Below are 17712 nucleotides of genomic sequence, written 5' to 3'. Positions count from 1 at the left end.
TGGCATTAATAACAGATCCCAGAGAGACAAAAATGTGCCTGTTCTAGAACTAAAAAGAGTCCTAAAGGCAGCCCGGGAGAAATTCCCTGAGGCAGACATTTATGTGCCTGAGTTAATTTTTCTTCTACCTTCCTCAGATCGAAAGGACACTTTGCTGTACAGAACACGTTCATACAGGTTTGAAGAGCACATTCCAGCTCTCACCCAGACAGCTTCTCCACAGAAGATGATGACGTTCACTGGTCACATGAAACTGCAGAGGCAATGCTTCAACACTGGGAGAAGTATGTAAATGGGGAGTCCCCACAAGCCTGAAATGTCGGGAGGGGTTAAGTGATTTACATGTTGTTGATGGTGTTATGAACTTGTCCAAAAAATCCGTCCTTCCATTGCTCAGCGGACCCTACTAATAGAGGCCTGACTTTTACCCACAAAAGGCTATAACAAAAATCTACAATTACAGTGTAAATATGACATCAGCAGTACATAGGAGGATCAAATTGGCTGCCTTTTATGGAGATAAAAATGAGACTCGATCTCAACCCTTCACTCCAAAATCATACGGTCACCACCCAAGGCTCAGCTCCACCCCAAATTCTCAATTTGATCAAAACAGATAATGAATATTTCCAAAACCACTTTAATGTAGGAAGATTAAGTCCAATTTGACAGTAGAAGAGATTAAGCCCAACTGAATGAAAGGAAACAAACAAATATATTAAACCAGCAGACAAAGGAAGCGCAGTCGTGATTTTGGATAGGGACCAGTATTTGGAGGAAGGCTACAGACAATGAAGACAAAACATATTATTTGAAACTAAAAAACCCATTACCACGAAACAGTTCCATTGGTGGAAAAAATTAATAATTGAACCAAAGAAATTTATAAACCTAAAACAAAAAGAACTATTTACTGGGCTCCGCTGAGCCAAGAGGAAGGCTTTTTTACATGCTGCCTAAGACCACAAGGACCGGCGAAATGGAGTGTCCCCTTTCAGGTGCCCCCAGGGCGACCAACGTTCAAGACTGTGATAGTGAGACGTATTATACAGCTGAATACCTGGACTATTTCCTGACTCCTTTATCCAACAAACAGCAAGCTAATTAAAGATACATATGATGTGGATAAAGTGAAGCAAATAGAAGTCCCCATTGAGCTTTTCTGTTTTCCATAGATATGACAGCTTTACACAAACATTGACATTGGTGAAGGCATTGACTCCATTAAGAGAGTCTTTCAAAGATACCCGGATAAGAAAAGGCCAGAAAAAGAATTACTACAAGCCGAGTTTGCACACAGGATTGAGTCTGTCTAAACCGCTGCGAGGTGGGCCCAGGTGAGGAGCTGTTTGTGGTTTAGACACCTTCACAGCGCCAATGCGCCTTGCTTTAGTGGGGGTGGATTCCCCCTGCGTGAGGTCCAGCACCTCAGTGTGTGACACTTGGCCAGGTTGTAGTGTTTGGGCAGAGAGGGAACTTGGACGTCTCTGGCATGTTGTCTCTTGGAGCGAGGCAAAGAGTCTGCACACTCTCTGGTCTTTCGGAGTCTCCAGATTTGGCTCCGTTGGTTGCAAAGGCTCCAGAGGAGGGGAAGGTGTCGGTTCTCTCTCCGGCTGCTGTTGCTCCTCACCGAAGGGTGACCAGTCCCCCGCGACGTGGTCCGTCATCGTCGCCGTCGTTGTTTTGGCTGTTTTGCATGGTGCAGGCGGGGCGTGCACCTGCGCAGAAACAGTCACCACCCGACCAGCGCCGGTCTGTATCGGGGCGGGTTGTGTGTTCTGAGCATTAGGCTGCGTTACCTCGCTAAGGAGTTCAATGTTGTCCTGCTGCAGTCTCATAACACAACCTCTTGGCTCCCGTGTAGTTGTCGTGGTGGTGTCCTCCTCATCTGTAGCAGTGGTAGGCCCCAGGTCACCCCACTTGGCTACGATCTCAGCTCTGGCCTGTTCCAGAGAGTCTGGTTGGAGGCGGCGGCCTAGATTCTTCCTAGCCCAGGAGGCGGCTATCTCGAATGGGCCCTCCCAATCCTGTTTGGAAAACTCAGAGAGACATTTGATCTCCTCCTCAACACTCTGAGTGTAATGTTGCCGGAGAATCATAATGGTTGTGCTGGCCCAATTTTTCGCGTTCTCCTCAATCCTGGTCTGTGTTTGTTTGGTGGGGACTGCTGGTTTAATGACAGTCTTTAGATTGTGTGCTATTTTATTTAGCGAAGGAGGATAATTGTCACTAGTCACATTCTTTAGGTGATGTACGGCCTTAATCAGTCTGTGAATAACGCGGACTTTCGCAGAAAAGTCTGGATCATCCGACGATATTCTGTGAACAGGAGGACCAGCTCGTTCAACTCGAGTGTTTCTCACATACCGATTGTCCCGAGCTGGTCTCCGTTCAAGGCGTCGGTCCCGTCCGGTCCGGTTCCCTGGTCCGGTTGCAAAGCGACCTGTCATCTGCCGCTGTCCCCTCTGGTGTCGTTGTGGCGCGTGGAAAAAATCCGGATCATCACTGCGATGCTCCTCTCTCACGGCCGCTGCATGAACCCTCCGAGTCTCTCGAGATGGGTAACTGTTGTGTCGGGGCGGTCTGCGTGCGTGCTCCACGGTTGTCCAGCCGCGTTCTCCTGCCCGGCTCCTCTGTTCGGCCGCATAGCGGTCTGTCGGCGGCCGTTCTCTCTCCCATCTCTGCTGTGATGTGTGGAAGAGACGTCGCTCACCGCTGCGGTGTTCTCCCCTCACGACCGCCGCGTAGGTTCTCCGAGCCTCCCGAGATGGATAACTGCTGTGTCGGGGCGGTCTGCGTGTGTCCTCCACGGCTGTCCAGCCGCGCTCTCCTCTCCGGCTCCCCTGCTCGGCTGCATAGCGGTCTGTCGCGGGCCGTTCTCTCTCCCATCTCCGTTGTGGTGCGTGGAAGAAGTGTCGCTCACCGCTGCGGTGTTCTCCTCTCACGGCGGCCGCGTAGGTCATCCGACCTGTACGAGATGGATAACTGCTGCGGCGGGGGGACCTGCGTACGTACCCCTCAGCTGCCCAGCCGCGATCTCTTCTCCGGTCTCTGCGCCGCCGAACGACGGTCCACTGGTCATCCGTTGTGAATGTGGGCATGGTTGTACCTCCACTGATGGCTTTAGCTACAACCTCTGGTAATGTTAGGCAATGCTGTGCCCACGGATGACTCGTGCTACCGACTTTATGGTAAATGAGCGTTTATTTATTGCTCGAATTCAAATAAACAGAAACTATATAAAAATATATACAAAAACAATACAAGCCAAAGTCGCGACGTTTCGGTTCCAGATTAACCTTCTTCAGGCTGGCTTGTAATGAACAGCGTCTACGAAAGTCTGTATGTGGGTTGGACCACACTACTCATGACATTCAAAGTGGCCGCATTTCAGCAGCCAATCAGTGGTCCCCACAGTGAAATTCAAAAAGACGTTGTGGCATCAGGGCCGTAAACGGTCGCACGCGCAGGTGCTGCGTTCACGGACCTCGGGAAGACAGACTGTTCAAGTGTCATATTGAAAAAAACTTTTACCTATGAACACAGGTGTGAAACATGGCTGCAATTAGTCTTTAAAACATACAGGGTAGATTGCATTCAGCCATAATAGTGTTGTACAGATCAATATTGTGGAGAGATTTTCTCACACAACGAAGTCCAGATCATAAGGCGTTTGCATACAAGCAGTCCATCCAGTACAGTGAAATGTCACAAATATTATATACAGAGTACAATTGGTACAAGGCGATGTAATGGTCCATATTTGAGGTGATACAGTCATGTGTCTTTTTTCTATTTTTGCAACAGGGCATCACAGTGAGGGGTCCCAGAATAACCCAAGCGGGTGGTCAGGCGGCACGGGCCGGTTAGGGGAAATCAAAGTTGGGAGCACGGTCCCCGAAGGGGGCCGTGCTCCAATGCACAGACCATACCTGCTCCCATCTCAGGCGTCCAGGACCCCCCCAGTGGAGTTCCAAATGGAATGTAATAGATGCAGTTAGAGAGGTGGGGGGAGGAGGGGTGTGGAGGTTAGGTTTAGGGTCCACACAAGGGGTGGGGGATGACCAACTCTCGTGTCCAATCAGAGTGGCAAGTGGTTAGGTTTAGGGCAGGAGGCCAAATTATTATAGGGGTCACTGAGGTTAGGGTCAGGGTCAGTTTCAGGGCCAGGATGTTCCCCTGTGAGACATGAAAGGAGCCGAGGTCCCAAGTGCAGTGACAAATTGTCCATAAATACACACATAACAAAAATGAAACATTAACTATATACATGTTGTTAGATTAATACCTCCTATAACCCTTTTCGTTGAGGCCATGTGGATAAACTGTATTCAGTTTAGCAATCCACATCCTCTCAGCTCTCCATCTCTGTTGTGTTGTCCACCTGGAATTGATCTGAATGACCGTCGCTGTGACAGAATCCCAGCCATGCAATAAAAAATGTTTGACCAGGTGGGTGTGAGTGTTCTTTTTCCGTGTAATGTTGTACCTGTGTTGAGTGAATCTGGTGAGCAGTGTGTTACCAGTTTCCCCCACATACTGGATCCCACATCTCCTACATGCAATCAAATACACACAATTTTTGGACCTCGGGGTCCCTTTGCACAATGACATAAAAACTTGACCAGTGGAGTGGCTGCGCACCAACCTGTGATGCTGGAAAAACTGTCCTTGATCTCTCCGCCTAGGCATAGAGAGAGGCGCGATTTGGGCTCGAATAAGGAGATCACCCAGATTCTTATGCCTCCTGAAGGCAGCAATCACCTTGTGATTATGGAGTGTCTGTACATCTCGAGACAGGTTCTGGAAATTGTTCTTAACAGCCCTGACCAATTTGCAGGTGCAAGGGGCATATGTGATGACCACTGGAAGTAAAGGGGAAACATCAATTGGCTTTGTCAGCAGAAATGATTTGAAGCACCTCCTTAGGAAAGACCAATGGTACCCTCTAGTGGAGAGAGCAGAGAATAGGGTCTTGACAGCAGTTCCAAAATCAGATTTTTGTGTGCAGATTCTATGGAATCTAAGCAGTTGGGATTTGACAATTCCTGCAAATGTGTGTTTGGGATGAAAGCTTGTTTTAAATAGTAGGGCATGAGTGTCCGTGGGCTTAAAGAATACCTTTATGTCCAATTTGTTATCCTTTATGAAATTTGTGCCCTTAAAGGTGGTCGTGTCCAGAAAATCAATAGAGGTCTTACTGATGGTAGATTTGAGCTTAATAGAAGCATTGTGGTCATTTAAAGTTTTAAGAAATATCTCAAAGTCCTGCTCAGAATGTTGCCAGACACCCCATATGTCATCCAGAAAGCGGTAATAATGCAGTGGCTTCTTTGTGCACTTATCTAGTGCAGCAGTTTCCCACTCTGCCATGAAGATGTTTGCATATGCTGGGGCAAACTTTTTCCCCATAGCCGTCCCCTTGATTTGTAAATAGAAGTCACCATTGAATTCAAAATCGTTCCTTGTGAGGTTTATTTCTAAAAGTTGTAGTAATTCTTTTTCTGGCCTTTTCTTATCCGGGTATCTTTGAAAGACTCTCTTAATGGAGTCAATGCCTTCACCAATGTCAATGTTTGTGTAAAGGCTGTCAATATCTATGGAAAACAGAAAAGCATCAATGGGGACTTCTATTTGCTTCACTTTATCCACAAAATCATATGTATCTTTAATATAGCTTGCATGTTTTGTGGATAAAGGAGTCAGGAAATAGTCCAGGTATTCAGCTGTATAATACGTCTCACTATCACAGTCTGAAACGATTGGTCGCCCTGGGGGCACCTGAAAGGGGACACTCCATTTCGCCGGATCCTTGTGGATCTTCGGCAGCATGTAGAAGAGCCTTCCCCTTGGTTCAGCGGACCCTAGTAAATAGTTCCTTTGTTTTACGTTTATGAATTTCTTTTGGTTCAAATTATTAATAATTTTTTCCACCAGTGGAACTGTTTCGTGGTAAATGGGTTTTTTTAGTTTCAAATAATATGTTTTGTCATTCAATTGTCTGTAGCCTTCCTCCAAATACTGGTCTCTATCCAAAATCACGACTGCGCTTCCTTTGTCTGCTGGTTTAATGATAATTTGTTTGTTTTCTTTCAATTCAGTTAGGGCTTTAATCTCTTCTACTGTCAAATTGGACTTAATTCGTCCTACATTAAAGTGGTTTTGAAAATATTCATTATCTGTTTTGATCAAATTGAGAATTTGGGGTGGAAGCTGAGCATTGGGTGGTGACCAGTATGATTTTGGAGTGAAGGGTTGAGATCGAGTCTCATTTTTATCTCCATAAAAGGCAGCCAATTTGATCCTCCTATGGTACTGCTGAATCGGTTCACGCGCGTCAAAATATATTTTTGACGCGCGTGGATTTTTCTTGGACACGCGTTGAGACGCGAATGTACACGCGTCAAATTAGGGGCGTTTGGGGCGTTTTATTCGCGTCCATCGCGTTCGGTGTGAACACACCGTTAGGGTCGGGGAACGGGTCCTGACTGTCATCTGCGCTTATAAGCCGAGTGGCAGTTCGGAGTACCCAGCCTTCTTAGAGTCCCTGGGGTGGGGGGGTGCTGGAAGGTGCTCCACCTGGGACTCTGTTGTCCTGCTGGAGACCAATGCTCACGTGGGTAACGACAGTTAGGCCTGGAGGGGCGTGATTGGGAGGACGGCCTCCCTGATCTGAACCCGAGCGGTGCTTTGTTATTGGACTTCTGTGCTAATCACAGTTTGGCCGTAACGAACACCTGTTCGAACTAAGAGTGTCCATAAGTGCACGTGGCCCAGGACGCTCTAGTAGGTCGTGATCGATTTTGTAATCGTATCACCAGACCTGCGATTACACTGTAATTGTAGATTTTTGTTATAGCCTTTTGTGGGGATAAAAGTCAGGCCCCTATTTAGTAGGGTTCGCTGGGCAGTGGAAGGCTGGAACGTCTTGGACAAGTTCATAAAACCATCTACAACATGTAAATCACTTAACCCCTCCCGACATTTCAGGCTTGTGGGGACTCCCCATTTACATACTGTTCCCAGTGTTGAAGCATTGCCTCTGCAGTTTCATGTGACCAGTGAACGTCATCATCTTCTGTGGAGAAGCTGTCTGGGGTGAGAGCTGGAATGTGCTCTTTCAAACCTGTAATGAACGTGTTCATGTACAGCAAAGTGTCCTGTTCGATCTGAGGAAGAGTAGAAGAAAAATTAACCTCAGGCACATAAATGTCTGCCTCAGGGAATTTCTCCCGGGCTGCCTTTAGGACTCTTTTTAGTTCCAGAACAGGCACATTTTTGTCTCTCTGGGACCTGTTATTAATGCCAAAGGACAGGATCAGATTTGTCACCGTGGTGTCAGTAGTGGCCTTCTGCAGGATGAATTCTGCGTGCCACCATTTGGCACCCGGGAAACTGTCAATCTGCAGGCTGTCGGCTGCAAAAGGAGGCAACTTTACTAACATTAGAATCGCCGACGATGAGGCAGGGGTCCCTGACATGTAGATGCCAGTCTGTTAGCTTCCTGTACGTGTTGGGATGTCTGGTCGGGGTTCGCACCTGCTGTCCCGGTGAGGTTGGTGAAGAAGGAAGAGATGGTGAAGAAGATGGTGATCCTTCTGCTGTCTGAACCTGGAGCCGAGTTTGCACACAGGAGTTGAGTCTGTCTAAACCGCTGCGAGGTGGGCCCAGGTGAGAAGCTGTCTGTGGTTTAGACACCTTCACAGCGCCAATGCGCCTTGCCCTAGTGGGGGTGGATTCCCCCTGCGTGAGGTCCAGCACCTCAGTGCGTGACACTTGACCAGGCTGTGGCGTTTGGGTAGAGAGGGACCCTGGACGTCCCTGGCATGTTGTCTCTTGAAGCGAGGCAAAGAGTCTGTACACTCTCTGGTCTTTCGGAGTCTCCAGATTTGGCTCCGTTGGTTGCAAAGGCTCCAGAGGAGGGGAAGGTGTCGGTTCTCTCTCCGGCTGCTGCTGCTCCTCACCGAAGGGCGACCAGTCCCCCGCGACGTGGTCCGTCATCGTCGCCGTCGTTGTTTTGGATGTTTTGCATGGTGCAGGCGGGGCGTGCACCTGCGCAGAAACAGTCACCACCCGACCAGCGCCGGTCTGTATCGGGGCGGGTTGTGTGTTCTGAGCATTAGGCTGCGTTACCTCGCTAAGGAGTTCAATGTTGTCCTGCTGCAGTCTCATAACACAACCTCTTGGCTCCCGTGTAGTTGTCGTGGTGGTGTCCTCCTCATCTGTAGCAGTGGTAGGCCCCAGGTCACCCCACTTGGCTACGATCTCAGCTCTGGCCTGTTCCAGAGAGTCTGGTTGGAGGCGGCGGCCTAGATTCTTCCTAGCCCAGGAGGCGGCTATCTCGAATGGGCCCTCCCAATCCTGTTTGGAAAACTCAGAGAGACATTTGATCTCCTCCTCAACACTCTGAGTGTAATGTTGCCGGAGAATCATAATGGTTGTGCTGGCCCAATTTTTCGCATTCTCCTCAATCCTGGTCTGTGTTTGTTTGGTGGGGACTGCTGGTTTAATGACAGTCTTTAGATCGTGTGCTATTTTATTTAGCGAAGGAGGATAATTGTCACTAGTCACATTCTTTAGGTGATGTACGGCCTTAATCAGTCTGTGAATAACGCGGACTTTCGCAGAAAAGTCTGGATCATCCGACGATATTCTGTGAACAGGAGGACCAGCTCGTTCAACTCGAGTATTTCTCACATACCGATTGTCCCGAGCTGGTCTCCGTTCAAGGCGTCGGTCCCGTCCGGTCCGGTTCCCTGGTCCGGTTGCAAAGCGACCTGTTGTCTGCCGCTGTCCCCTCTGGTGTCGTTGTGGCGCGTGGAAAAAATCTGGATCATCACTGCGATGCTCCTCTCTCACGGCCACTGTACGAACCCTCCGAGTCTCTCGAGATGGGTAACTGTTGTGTCGGGGCGGTCTGCGTGCGTGCTCCACGGTCGTCCAGCCGCGTTCTCCTGCCCGGCTCCTCTGTTCGGCCGCATAGCGGTCTGTCGGCGGCCGTTCTCTCTCCCATCTCTGCTGTGATGTGTGGAAGAGACGTCGCTCACCGCTGCGGTGTTCTCCCCTCACGACCGCCGCGTAGGTTCTCCGAGTCTCTCGAGATGGATAACTGCTGTGTCGGGGCGGTCTGCGTGTGTCCTCCACGGCTGTCCAGCCGCGCTCTCCTCTCCGGCTCCCCTGCTCGGCTGCATAGCGGTCTGTCGCGGGCCGTTCTCTCTCCCATCTCCGTTGTGGTGCGTGGAAGAAGTGTCGCTCACCGCTGCGGTGTTCTCCTCTCACGGCGGCCGCGTAGGTCATCCGACCTGTACGAGATGGATAACTGCTGCGGCGGGGGGACCTGCGTACGTACCCCTCAGCTGTCCAGCCGCGATCTCTTCTCCGGTCTCTGCGCCGCCGAACGACGGTCCACTGGTCATCCGTTGTGAATGTGGGCATGGTTGTACCTCCACTGATGGCTTTAGCTACCACCTCTGGTCTCAACCGGCCGTGTAGATAATGCCAGGCGATGCTGTGCCCACGGATGACTCGTGCAACTGACTTTATGATAAGTGAGCGTTTATTTAAAGCTCAAAGTCAATTAAACAGAAACTATAAAAAATATATACAAAAATATATATACAAAAACAATACAAGCCAAGGTCGCGACGTTTCGGTTCCAGATTAACCTTCTTCAGGCTGGCTTGTAACGGACAGTGTCTACGAGAGTCTGTATGTGGGTTGGACCACACTACCCATAACATTCAAGGTGGCCGCGTTTCAGCAGCCAATCAGTGGTCCCCACAGTGAAATTCAAAAAGACGCTGTGGCATCCGGGCCGTAAACTGTCGCACGCGCAGGTGCTGCGTTCACGGACCTCGGGAAGACAGACTGTTCAGGTGTCATATTGAAAAAAACTTTTACCTATGAATACAGGTATGGAACATGGCTGCACTAAGTCTTTAAAACACAGAGGGTAAATTGCATTCAGCCATAATATTGTTGTACAGATCAACATTGTGGAGCGATTTTCTCACACAACAAAGTCCAGAACATGAGGCGTTTGCATACAAACAGTCCATCCAGTACAGTGAAATGTCACAGGTAATATATACAGTGTACAATTGGTACAAGACGATGTAATGGTCCATATTTGAGGTGATACAGTCACATGTGTCTTTTTTCTATTTTTGCAACAGGGCATCACAGTGAGGGGTCCCAGAATAACCCAAGCGGGTGGTCAGGCGGCACGGGCCGGTTAGGGGAAATCAAAGTTGGGAGCACGGTCCCCGAAGGGGGCCGCGCTCCAATGCACAGACCATACCTGCTCCCATCTCAGGTGTCCAGGACCCCCCCAGTGGAGTTCCAAACAGAATGTCATAGATGCGGTTAAAGAGGTGGGGGGAGGAGGGGTGTAGAGGTTAGGTTTAGGGTCCACTCAAGGGGTGGGGGATGACCAACCCTCGTGTCCAATCAGGGTGGCAAGTGGTTAGGTTTAGGGCAGGAGGCCAAATTATTATAGGGGTCACTGAGGTTAGGGTCAGGGTCAGTTTCAGGGCCAGGATGCTCCCCTCGTGAGGCATGAAAGAAGCCGAGGTCCCCAAGTGCAGTGACCAAATGTCCATAAGTACACACATAAAAAAACATTGAAATATTAACTATTTACATGGTGTTGGATTAATACCTCCTAAAACCCTTTTCGTTGAGGCCATGTGGATAAACTGTATTCAGTTTAGCAATCCACATCCTCTCAGCTCTCCATCTCTGTTGTGTTGTCCACCTTGAATTGATTTGAATGGCCGTCGCTGTGACAGCATCCCAGCCATGCAATAAAAAGTGTTTGACAAGGTGAGTGTGAGTGTTCTTTTTCCGTGTGATGTTGTACCTGTGTTGAGTGAATCTGGTGAGCAGTGTGTTACCAGTTTCTCCCCACATACTGGATCCCACATGTCCTACATGCAATCAAATATATACAATTTTTGGACTTCGGGGTCCCTTTGCACAATGACATAAAAACCTGGCCATTGGAGTGGCTGCGCACCAACCTGTGATGCTGGAAAAATTGTCCTTGATCTCTTCGCCTAGGCACAGAGAGAGGCGCGATTTGGGCTCTAATAAGGAGATCACCCAGATTCTTATGCCTCCTGAAGGCAGCAATCACTTTGTGATTATGGAGTGTCTGTACATCTCGAGACAGGTTCTGGAAATTGTTCTTAATAGCCCTGACCAATTTGCAGGTGCAAGGGGCATATGTGATGACCACTGGAAGCAAAGGGGAAACATCAATTGGTTTTGTCTGCAGAAATGATTTGAAGCACCTCCTCAGGAAAGACCAACAGTACCCTCTAGTGGAGAGAGCGGAGAATAGGGTCTTGACAGCAGTTCCAAAATCAGATTTTTGTGTGCAGATTCTGTGGAATCTTAGCAGTTGGGATTTGACAATACCTGCAAATGTGTGTTTGGGATGAAAGCTTGTTTTAAATAATAGGGCGTGAGTGTCTGTGGGTTTAAAGAATACCCTTATGTCCAATTTGTGGTCATTTATGAAATTTGTGCCCTTAAAGGTGGTCGTGTCAAGAAAGTCAATAGAGGTCTTACTGATGGTTGATTTAAGCTTAATAGAAGCATTGTGGTCATTTAAAGTTTTAAGAAACATCTCAAAGTCCTGCTCAGAATGTTGCCAGACACCCCATATGTCGTCCAGAAAGCGATAATAATGCAGTGGCTTCTTTATGCATTTATCTAGTGCAGCAGTTTCCCACTCTGCCATGAAGATGTTTGCATATGCTGGGGCAAACTTTTTCCCCATAGCCGTCCCCTTGATTTGTAAATAGAAGTCACCATTGAATTCAAAATCGTTCCTTGTGAGGTTTATTTCTAAAAGTTGTAGTAATTCTTTTTCTGGCCTTTTCTTATCCGGGTATCTTTGAAAGACTCTCTTAATGGAGTCAATGCCTTCACCAATGTCAATGTTTGTGTAAAGGCTGTCAATATCTATGGAAAACAGAAAAGCATCAATGGGGACTTCTATTTGCTTCACTTTATCCACAAAATCATATGTATCTTTAATATAGCTTGCATGTTTTGTGGATAAAGGAGTCAGGAAATAGTCCAGGTATTCAGCTGTATAATACGTCTCACTATCACAGTCTGAAACGATTGGTCGCCCTGGGGGCACCTGAAAGGGGACACTCCATTTCGCCGGATCCTTGTGGATCTTAGGCAGCATGTAAAAAAGCCTTCCTCTTGGCTCAGCGGAGCCCAGTAAATAGTTCTTTTGTTTTAGGTTTATAAATTTCTTTTGGTTCAAATTATTAATAATTTTTTCCACCAATGGAACTGTTTCGTGGTAAATGGGTTTTTTTAGTTTCAAATAATATGTTTTGTCATTCAATTGTCTGTAGCCTTCCTCCAAATACTGGTCCCTATCCAAAATCACGACTGCGCTTCCTTTGTCCGCTGGTTTAATGATAATTTGTTTGTTTCCTTTCAATTCAGTTAGGGCCTTAATCTCTTCTACTGTCAAATTGGACTTAATTCGTCCTACATTAAAGTGGTTTTGGAAATATTCATTATCTGTTTTGATCAAATTGAGAATTTGGGGTGGAAGCTGAGCATTGGGTGGTGACCAGTATGATTTTGGAGTGAAGGGTTGAGATCGAGTCTCATTTTTATCTCCATAAAAGGCAGCCAATTTGATCCTCCTATGGTACTGCTGAATGTCATATTTACACTGTAATTGTAGATTTTTGTTATAGCCTTTTGTGGGGATAAAAGTCAGGCCTCTATTCAGTAGGGTCCGCTGAGCAATGGAAGGACGGAATTTTTTGGACAAGTTCATAACACCATCAACAACATGTAAATCACTTAACCCCTCCCGACATTTCAGGCTTGTGGGGACTCCCCATTTACATACTGTTCCCAGTGTTGAAGCATTGCCTCTGCAGTTTCATGTGACCAGTGAACGTCATCATCTTCTGTGGAGAAGCTGTCTGGGGTGAGAGCTGGAATGTGCTCTTTCAAACCTGTAATGAACGTGTTCATGTACAGCAAAGTGTCCTGTTCGATCTGAGGAAGAGTAGAAGAAAAATTAACCTCAGGCACATAAATGTCTGCCTCAGGGAATTTCTCCCGGGCTGCCTTTAGGACTCTTTTTAGTTCCAGAACAGGCACATTTTTGTCTCTCTGGGATCTGTTATTAATGCCAAAGGACAGGATCAGATTTGTCACTGTAGTGTCAGTAGTGGCCTTCTGCAGGATGAATTCTGCATGCCACCATTTGGCACCCGGGAAACTGTCAATCTGCAGGCTGTCGGCTGCAAAAGGAGGCAATTTACTAACATTAGAATCGCCGACGATGAGGCAGGGGTCCCTGATATGTAGATGCCAGTCTGTCAGCTTCCTGTATGTGTTGGGATGTCTGGTCGGGGTCCGCACCTGCTGTCCCGGTGAGGTTGGTGAAGAAGGAAGAGATGGTGAAGAAGATGGTGATCCTTCTGCTGTCTGAACCTGGAGCCGAGTTTGCACACAGGAATTGAGTCTGTCTAAACCGCTGCGAGGTGGGCCCAGGTGAGGAGCTGTTTGTGGTTTAGACACCTTCACAGCGCCAATGCGCCTTGCTTTAGTGGGGGTGGATTCCCCCTGCGTGAGGTCCAGCACCTCAGTGTGTGACACTTGGCCAGGTTGTAGTGTTTGGGCAGAGAGGGAACTTGGACGTCTCTGGCATGTTGTCTCTTGGAGCGAGGCAAAGAGTCTGCACACTCTCTGGTCTTTCGGAGTCTCCAGATTTGGCTCCGTTGGTTGCAAAGGCTCCAGAGGAGGGGAAGGTGTCGGTTCTCTCTCCGGCTGCTGTTGCTCCTCACCGAAGGGTGACCAGTCCCCCGCGACGTGGTCCGTCATCGTCGCCGTCGTTGTTTTGGCTGTTTTGCATGGTGCAGGCGGGGCGTGCACCTGCGCAGAAACAGTCACCACCCGACCAGCGCCGGTCTGTATCGGGGCGGGTTGTGTGTTCTGAGCATTAGGCTGCGTTACCTCGCTAAGGAGTTCAATGTTGTCCTGCTGCAGTCTCATAACACAACCTCTTGGCTCCCCGTGTAGTTGTCGTGGTGGTGTCCTCCTCATCTGTAGCAGTGGTAGGCCCCAGGTCACCCCACTTGGCTACGATCTCAGCTCTGGCCTGTTCCAGAGAGTCTGGTTGGAGGCTGCCGGGCCTAGGATTCCTACCCTAGACCCAGTATGACGAAGCCATTTGCCCTTCCTTACTGCGGTAACCTCAGAGACTATTTTGCTCATTCACGCAAGCTGGTCGTCAGTTGCCGGGTCATATGTCTGTGCGGCCAATGCGCGTTCATCCCTCTCTGTGTTTTTGGTGGCGTACTGGGAAGTGAAATTGAGAGAGACCAAGATCGGTACCTCTGGGATGACACCCACCCTCACGTAGCCACATTTGCTTGTGTCGTCGCTCCTACCCCCAAATATCTGTCCCGTCTAGATGTCCCTGCTAATGTTAATCGTCGTGCCGGAGTGGGCGCCGTCCCTTAGGTCGAGCTAAGCATCCAATCCGGTTCTGCCCCCTATGTGCCTTCGGCCCAATCCCTTTTACCCTTCCAGCTTCATATCTCCCTCAACTACCCCCCTGGTCCCTATCGCCCATTGTCAGCTTTGTTGTTTTTATTTCCCTTATTTCTTTGTTCGGGGTTGGGTTGGTTGTCGACTGGTCTTCGTCGCGTCTTTCTCTGTTTCGCACTCAGGCCTTTTATAGGATGAGCCGGTCTGTTAGGACCCTCTTCTTCATCCTTAATCCTCCTCCAACTGTCCGTTTGTCAACTGTATTTTTGAACCCTTGTATCAGTTTCGTTAGCCCGCCACACGCGCCGCAGCTATCTACATTTTCACAATTACCGCTACCCTATCGTCGTGTTTGCGCTTGTGTACTGGCCACTTTTAATCTAGTACTGTGTGCATAACTGCGGACTTATCGCAGACACGAACGAAAAGTCCAAGCTGGACTGGGGAGTGCCGCGTAGCCGACATCTTCGGAGTAGAACAGGGGGGGACCAGCTCGTGTCAACCGTCGGGGAAGATATTTCTCACCGATTAACCGATTGAATCAATACCGAGCCTATCGGCGTTCGTCGTTCAAAAGGCCCCCAAGTCAGAGAGGGAAGGGGGACCCCTTTTTTTCGGCTTGGGCCGCCCACAGGTGACACAGGACAGCGCGGTCACCGTCCCCTGTACCGGTTCCTCCCTCTGGTCCGCAGTATGCAAAGCTACCTGTATGTCGTACACCGCATATGTTACCCCTGTACCCGCTCACGGTGTCGTTTAGTTAAGTTGTGAGTTTTTTGTTTGTCGGAGCGCTGCTGAAACAAGTAAACCAACCTCTTTGTTCTCTGGGGCCAGACTCACTCACGCGCAACAGTGGCGCTCTCTCCCGGACGTCAACCAACGGGCTGTCCCAGAAACCACCTTCCTTCCGATCTCTCAGAGATGGGGTTGCCCCTTATTGGGGTGCGATCGGTTCGCGTCGGTGCCAGGCCTGCCGGCTGCGTGCTCCCCGTGTGGTCTCGATCCGCGTTTATACGTGCCCTGGGCATCCGTCTGTCTCGAGTCGACATCGAGCGTTCTTTCCGGTCGTGGCGGGAATTTCTGTGTCTACCACGACCAGTCTTCTGCTTCCGGCCAACGGCCGGGCTGCAGGGTGTGATGTGTGGATCAGAGGGGCCAGATCGCAACTCACCTGTCCAGGGCCTCGGTCTTCGCATGGTTCCTCCCCGCCTGTCATTTTTTTCCGCCCGCGACCGCGGCCTTCGGGTTGCTGCGAGCCGGCCCCCGTGCGGGCCGCCCCCGGCTTCGGGGTACGCGCTGCCCGGCTTCCCTGCTGCGCCGCCCGGGCCACCGGATAGGCGGCCGGTCGCTGGATTTAGTCCACACCCCACCGCCGCAGTATCACCTTGCCGCGACCCCCCCCGTCGCCCCGCCCCCCGCGCCCCCCCCCCCCCCCGAGCACCACCCTCCTGCCACTCCGGCTCCCCTGCTCCGGGCCGGTCCCTTTCTCCCCCTCTGCCTCGCGGTCTGTCGCGGGCCGTTCTCTCTCCCATCTCCCGTGTGGTGCGTGGCCGCCGGTCGCTCCCCGCTTGCGGGTGTTTCCTCTCCCGTCGGGGGTCCTTTCCGCGGCTGCTGGTTCCCGGTTCGGCGCCCCCGCCCCTCTCCCGGCGGGGCCCCGCGCCGCGTCTCCCGCGTTCCTTTTTCTCAGATGTTTCACGTCCCACCCCGCGACTCGCCGCGCCTTGGTGCCCTACCCACCGCTCGCCGCCGGCCCACTGCTCCAGCACGAGCTAACGTTGTGCGCCCTGCCTGCCAGTTCCCGGTCATCCCCGTCACGCCTCCCCCCTGGCTGTCTCTCGTGTTCGTTCTTTTGACGTCCCTTTGTCTCTTCTCCATGTTTTTCGTCTTTCGTTCGTCCTCGTTTTCTGTGGGCCGCCCTATCGGTCTCCCCCTTTTTTGCTCTGGTTTCCCTTTCTCACCTTGTTAGCCTTGTCTTTTTGGCCTTACGCTGGACAGACCTGGTGCACCTAAACGCGTAGTGAGGGTGTGCTGGGAACATCTAGCAGAGGCCCCAGTCCGCGAGATCTTCAACGCACACCTCCGGCAGAGCTTCAACAGCATTCCGAGGGAGACTGGGGACATTGAGTCCGAATGGACCATGTTCAGCGTCTCCATTGCCGAAGCTGCTGCATTGAGCTGCGGCCGCAAGGTGGTTGGTGCCTGCCGTGGTGGACAAATGGTGGACACCAGAGGTGAAGGGAGCCACCAGGCTGAAGAAGGAGTCCTATCGGGCTTGGTTAGCCTGTGGGACTCCGGAGGCAGCCGACAGGTATCGACAGGCCAAGCAGAATGCGGCTCGGGCAGTGGCTGAAGCAAAAACTCGGGTGTGGGAGGAGTTCGGAGAGGCCATGGAAAAAGACTTTCGGACTGCCTCGAAGAGATTCTGGCAAACCGTCAGGCGTCTCAGGAGGGGAAAGCGGTGCTCTACCTGCACTGTGTATAGTGCTGGCGGAGCGCTGCTGACTTCGACTGAGAAAATTGTCAGGCGGTGGAAGGAATACTTCGAGGACCTCCTTAATCCCACTGACACGTCTTCCGAGGAGGAAGCAGAGTCTGGGGATGAGGGGAATGACCCACCAATTTCTGGGGGCGAGGTCACTGAGGCAGTTAAACAACTCCTTGGTGGCAGAGCCCCTGGTGTTGATGAGGTCCGCCCCGAGTTCCTGAAGGCTCTGGACGTTGTAGGGCTGTCCTGGTTGACACGCCTCTGCAATGTTGCGTGGAGATCAGGGGCAGTACCTGTGGACTGGCAGACCGGGGTGGTGGTCCCCATCTTTAAGAAGGGGAACCGGAGGGTGTGTTCCAACTTCAGGGGGATCACACTCCTCAGCCTCCCTGGGAAAGTCTATGCCAGGGTGCTGGAAAGGAGAGTTCATCCGCTAGTCGAACCTCGGATACAGGAGGAACAATGCGGTTTTCGTCCTGGTCGCGGAACACTGGACCAGCTCTTTATCCTCTCGAGGATACTTGAGGGTGCATGGGAGTTTGCCCAACCAGTCTACATGTATTTTGTGGACTTGGAGAAGGCATTCGACCGTGTCCCTCGGGGTGTCCTGTGGGAGGTGTTGCGGGAGTATGGGGTGTCTGGCCCATTGCTACGGGCCATTCGATCCCTATACAACCGTTACA

The 17712-nt window shown here is 50.4% G+C and overlaps 1 protein-coding gene across 1 annotated transcript; it reads right to left on the bottom strand.

Annotated features, from left to right (window-relative positions):
* Window positions 1-1277: 1277 nt before the first annotated feature.
* LOC120739255 lies at window positions 1278-10757 on the bottom strand. Its single transcript, XM_040040971.1, has 2 exons — window positions 9469-10757; window positions 1278-3134 (listed from the first exon to the last, which is right to left on the bottom strand). The coding sequence occupies exon 2, from the start codon at window positions 3099-3101 to the stop codon at window positions 1278-1280; it is 1824 nt and encodes a 607-aa protein (XP_039896905.1). The 5' UTR covers window positions 3102-3134; window positions 9469-10757.
* Between the last annotated feature and the right edge of the window lie 6955 nt (window positions 10758-17712).

Source organism: Simochromis diagramma, unplaced genomic scaffold (assembly GCF_900408965.1).
Source record: "Simochromis diagramma unplaced genomic scaffold, fSimDia1.1 OVJJ01000296.1, whole genome shotgun sequence".
In the NCBI taxonomy this organism is placed as follows: Eukaryota; Metazoa; Chordata; class Actinopteri; order Cichliformes; family Cichlidae; genus Simochromis; species Simochromis diagramma.
Note: the sequence above shows the minus strand (reverse complement) of the source record. Positions and strands in the feature narration are given on the sequence as shown.